At 49.0% G+C, this 5,074-nt stretch overlaps 1 protein-coding gene across 3 annotated transcripts in view; it reads right to left on the bottom strand.

The window, feature by feature from the left end:
- The window catches only part of FAM160B2 (family with sequence similarity 160 member B2), a 14,850-nt gene that overhangs the window by 9,189 nt on the left and 587 nt on the right, over positions 1-5,074 (bottom strand). For 2 of the 3 annotated variants that reach the window (XR_003045210.1, XM_006904369.3), the window contains exon 1: positions 1,328-5,068. Coding sequence is in view for 1 of the 3 variants with exons in the window: in XM_006904369.3 (XP_006904431.1) it covers positions 1,328-1,427 (100 nt within the window). In the remaining 2 variants the exon portion in view is untranslated. Of the gene's footprint in view, positions 1-1,327; positions 5,069-5,074 lie in introns of those variants that run through there. The other variant, XM_025044197.1, reaches the window with a different exon arrangement.

The raw sequence follows: 5,074 nt of genomic DNA, 5'->3' as shown, positions 1-5,074 counted from the left end.
GAGATTGGGCCCCCGCAAAGCCCCAGGCAGACTTGGGTCAGCTCTGGATCTCTTCTTACTCTCCTGATGGATTGGGGCTCTCTGTCAAGATCTAAAATCAGTCTAAAGGTACAAACTTCCAGTTATAAAATTGGGCCTGGGGAGGTCATGTGCAGCATGGTGGGTATAGTTAATAATACTGGATTGTATAGTTAAAAATTGCAAAGGAAGTAGATCTTAAAAGTTCTCATCACAAGAAAAAAATTGTAACTATGTGGTGAGGATTGTCAACTAGACTTATTGTGATTATTTTGCAATCTATCTATATATTGAATCAATATGTTGTATAACTGAAAACTAATATAGTGTCATATGTCAATTATATCTCATTGAAAAAGAAGAGAGATCATCAGTCTAAAGCAGTCATTCTCAACTGGGGGGCGATATTGCACCCCTCACCCCGGGGACATCTGGCAATGTCTGGAGAAACATTTACGGTTGTCACAATGAGGACAGGGGAGCTACTGGCCTCTGGTGGGTAGAGGCCAGAGTTGCTGCTAAATATACTACAATGCACCCCCACAACAAAGAGTGAGCCAGTCCAAACGTCCAGTGCCAAAACTGAGGAACCCTGTCTAACAGAAGGTTCAGAGGGTCCCTCAGAGTAGTCAAAGCTACTTTCTAATTTCTTGGGTGAGCTCGGCCTAGAAATAAAGTCTTTAGGAAAGCTGTAGGCTGGACTCAAGCCCAGTCTGAACTCCAGGAAGTGAAAGCTAAGGACCCAGCACGGGGTTACCTGACAACCAGTGTGCATCCGCCAATATCAGCTCACTGACTACAGAGCAGCCAATCAGATTTTGCCCCCAGGGAGCGAGACTGATGGGCCCAGATACCTCAAGGCTTTGGCTCTCTGGGGTGTCAGGCTGGGAGAAGAACCGAGGCATGTTTTATGTTTTTGTCCTCCTCCTACCCCCGACTCTACAAGGGAAATGTCCTCCAAGTTGGCTTAGGGAAAGGAGGAATTTGTTCAATTTTTTTACCATTCATCAGTAAGCCCCCGATACAGGCACTTGAAGACTGAAGGCCTGGACGCTGTACCCAGCTGGAAGCTGAAGGCGATGGAGCTCAATCTCTGCCTTGTAGGGTAGGCCAGTGAGACCCCCAACCTCCTTGTCCCCACTCCCACCTCACATCCCTCATCTCGCAAAAGGTCAGAGTAGGGCCAGCCCACACTCTGAACTCCTAGGAAGCAGATGTCACCTTCCCCAGGACATACGTGCCTCTGAGCTACATGGTGACTCTGCCCATACCTTCTTCCCAGTTCCCTGCAGGGGAGACCAGGCCCCACCTGTGCTTTCGATGTAGTAGTGCGTGATACCCTTCCAGTGCTCCACGAACGCCTCCAGCAGGTCAATGCTGGGCTCCCGCTGCAGAGAGAGCAGAGACATAAACTGCGTGATCACGGGCTCCGCTGCTACCAGCACTCATCGGAACGGACATTCTACCATCTACTAAGTGTCGGGTCAGTGCGAGGCCCTGGAGGAGGCACTGTGATCCCGAATTCTCAAAAGGAAGAGTAACACATGTATAGGAAGCACGTCCGCACTGTCTCCATATCTTGCCGACAACCTCCTGGCACTTCTCCCCAGAACCCCCCTCTCCTGGAAATGCTGTACTCCTGCCACATGTCATGATGCCACAATCCCTGTCCCAGAGGAGTGAAGAATGTTGGTGCAGTAAACAGACAGAAACAGATCATTTCAATGCAACATAGTTATGCTACAATGGAGGTACACAGAGGAAAACGGGGGGTACCCCCAAAACAACAAAAGCAAGACAGAGATGGAACATGTGTTAAAAACGAAACTTTCAGCTCCTTCTGAATCTGAGACTGTGAAAAGCTGTGTTCAAGGCCATGACAGGCTCAGTTCAGCCAGATGGGTAACGTTAGCATAATATTAAGAAAGAGCTTTACTTGTAATGGGAGTGCAGCTTTGGGCCAAGGCTGCAGGCTGTGCAGCCCTAACTCCTCCTTAGCTAGCTCTGCTCCCATCCATGCCTCCTCTAGCTCCTTCTCTTGGCCCTGGGGGATTCTGACTCTATGAGCAAGCCCTAAACGCCACCCTCCTCCCCGCACCCCGCCGCCATTTCCAGAAGTGCTCTTTCCATCTCCACGGTCTTGTTGGAACTGACCTTGAACTGATAACAACCACTTTCCCTGAACACTTCTCCCAAAAAAGGGCATTTCTTCTCTTTTCTTGCAGAGCAAATGTTTGCAAGAGAAAAATGCACAAAAATGCACAGTCCCTCCCCACAGACATTTATTTCTACCATTTGGTCTTTGCTCAGGCCACTCCTCTGCCCAAGATGCCCTGTGCCCCCTACACTTGTCTAGATCCTAACAGTCCCCAGTGAGGTCCCACTGAGGCCACCAGCTCCACCAAGCCCTCTCCAGGGATCCTGGATGCATCTCCCTCTAACTTCATGCTTTATTGCAGAGAACTGCGTATCTCCTTTAATCTATTCAAGAAGTATCTTCTGAGTGCCTACTACATACAGGACACTATGCTAGATGCCACAGGCAGTACAGTGCCACAAAGGAGAAGAGAATACAAAACCGCACTGAACAACTCAACTACAGGAAGTACTGTGACGACACAGGAGAGGTGGAAAGTGACCTCTAGGAAAAGAGGGGTAATTTCCAACAGGCTAGAACAGAGAAGGCTTTACTCATGTCATGTCGGAACTAAAACTTGAAGAACTGGGTCAGATTTCAACAACTAGAGATGACATTTCCTGCAGAAGGCACTCTGCAAAGTGTGTCTTGGGCAAGAATGGATTGACGAGTGAGTATACGGAGCTTTGAATGCCAAGACGAGAAGTCTGAATATTTTTTTTGTAGGCAATGGGGAGCAGGTCAGTGACATTTTCCGGGCGGTGTTTTAGGAAGTCATCTGGAAGTTGTGCGTAGGAAACAAAGGCAAGAAGGATGCTTAGGAGGCCATTACGACGAGGAAAGAAGCAATAACACGGAAGCAGAGGCCAGGACACACTTCCCATTGCCTTGGCTGCCCAGGCAATCTTGTCTTTCAAAATCAGTAGTGGGGACCAGGGCCCTTGCCAGAGGGACATCTCCCACAGTCATTCCAGACACACTGTGTATGTGGTGTGACCGTATCTTATCACATTCTATGTGATACTATTATTGTAGAATCTCTGCTTGCCCCTAAAGGGCCACGCACATGGTGACTACTCATTAATATTTACTAAAAAGCTCAGTAAGCTCCTTAACACACCTTTCCATAGTTCCCTGTATTTGGAAAGCCCCTGACCGTTGGCCAACACTACAATTATCAAACAAGTCTGTGATGGGGGCTCATCAAGCCTCAAAATTCATTTATAGTCTCCGAAAACCTTGAGCTGGGCTTAAACCAAAAATAATAATAATAACAATAATAATAATAATAAAGAAAAAGAAAGGAAACAAAGAAAAAAAGGAATACAGGAAGAATAGAAGAAACAGGAGAACGCAGGTTAGCCAAAACAGACCATTAGAGAGAAGAAAGTAGGGAGCTAATCACTGCCTGAGTCTATTATTAGCTATTCTAACTCCAAACCAAAGAAATTGTACCAGATAATTTCCTTCTGAAGGTAAGGACTGCTATTCTATTTTGTCAGAAGAGAGCAGGAAAAGCACGCTTTCTCCTTAAGTCAAACAACTTGCTGGGGTCTTAACCTGATGACTTAGCCAGGGGGAAGACCTATGCCCACACTGCAGGGGTACAGAGGAAAAGAGGGGTTCCCACCCTTCCCGACAATCCACGTGGGGCCAGTCAAACTTCTAGGGTACTGCCTATAGGCTATACACTGAGGAGCCTGAGAGATCGCCCGCCTGAAATTATCTCCTTTGACCACCAATATCAACTCCAGCCTCTGACAGTGAAATTCTTGCATCGGAGGCATTAGAAATTCACTTCTTAAGGAGAAGGTCTTGTCTGTCAGTCACCTCCCCTTGGGTATGGAGCTCTCCCTGAAAGGTATGAAGTAGTTTGTCAGATCACTTTCAAAGATGACAGCTGTCTTGACTGGGGACAAGGAGGAGGGGAAGGAGAGATCATATGGAATTCCTCCCCAGGTGGGATGGTCCCAGGTCCCTGGCCATCTGGGGAGGGCAGCGCTGGGGGCAGGTGGTGCAGATGTGCAAGAAACAGAAGCTTTTCACTTTGTTCATAAGTTTGCTTAAGGCTGAGACTGTTCTCATTCATAATAAGATCTGATGGGGGGTGGAGGGGGAGGAAGGGAATCCAAAGTTGTTTCTCCTGAGAAAATCTGATAAACTGATCAATTTGGAAAGGGTTTATACTAAGACAAAAGAATTAACTTTACAGACAGATTCTTATTCTTGGCAGGGTTAAGTTACAGAGCCTCCGGCTACCCTATCTAAACTGCACTTTTATCTTCAGCCTTCACCCCCAAGAGAAAACGGCAAAAACACAAACTCCAGGGAATGTCAGAAATCCATACACTCTTCCCCAGAGGGCTGCTCCAGGCCCTACCACGCACAGCTGGCCTCCCCTGACTCAATGCTCCTGCACTGTGAGATTACAGGCTGGAAACCTGCAGAAGGCTGCTTCCCGGGCGAGGGCCCACCCACCCCAGACTGTGTGTACCCTTCCTGGGGACTTGGCCAGTTAGGGCCCGCACTGCCCAAGTGGAGGGTGAGAACACGCTGGGCCTGAAGAAGGTCTTGGAGTGCTGTGGGGGCTCCGAGGGAGGAAAGGGGTGGTTATTTTTAAGCCCAGGGGACCAGAAGGGAGGAGCAGCGAGCGGGAGGGAGACAAACAGAGGCCGGGGGTGGGGACTTGGGGGAATTTGGCCAAGAAACTATTGGGTGACAAGGGAGCATCGCGACACAGAAGAGCAGGGACTCGGAAGAGACTGGGGAGCAGGAAAAAGAAACAGGAAGCAGGGGAGAACGGTCAGGAAATGGAGCGGTCTGGGAAAGAAGCAACTGGAAGCACGGAGGGCAGTGCGGGAGGGCGCGACCGGACGGCGCGAGGAGGCCGGAGAGGGCGCCGTGGCCCGGTGGGGGTCC

Source organism: Pteropus alecto, unplaced genomic scaffold (genome assembly GCF_000325575.1).
Source record: "Pteropus alecto unplaced genomic scaffold, ASM32557v1 scaffold160, whole genome shotgun sequence".
In the NCBI taxonomy this organism is placed as follows: Eukaryota; Metazoa; Chordata; class Mammalia; order Chiroptera; family Pteropodidae; genus Pteropus; species Pteropus alecto.
Note: the sequence above shows the minus strand (reverse complement) of the source record. Positions and strands in the feature narration are given on the sequence as shown.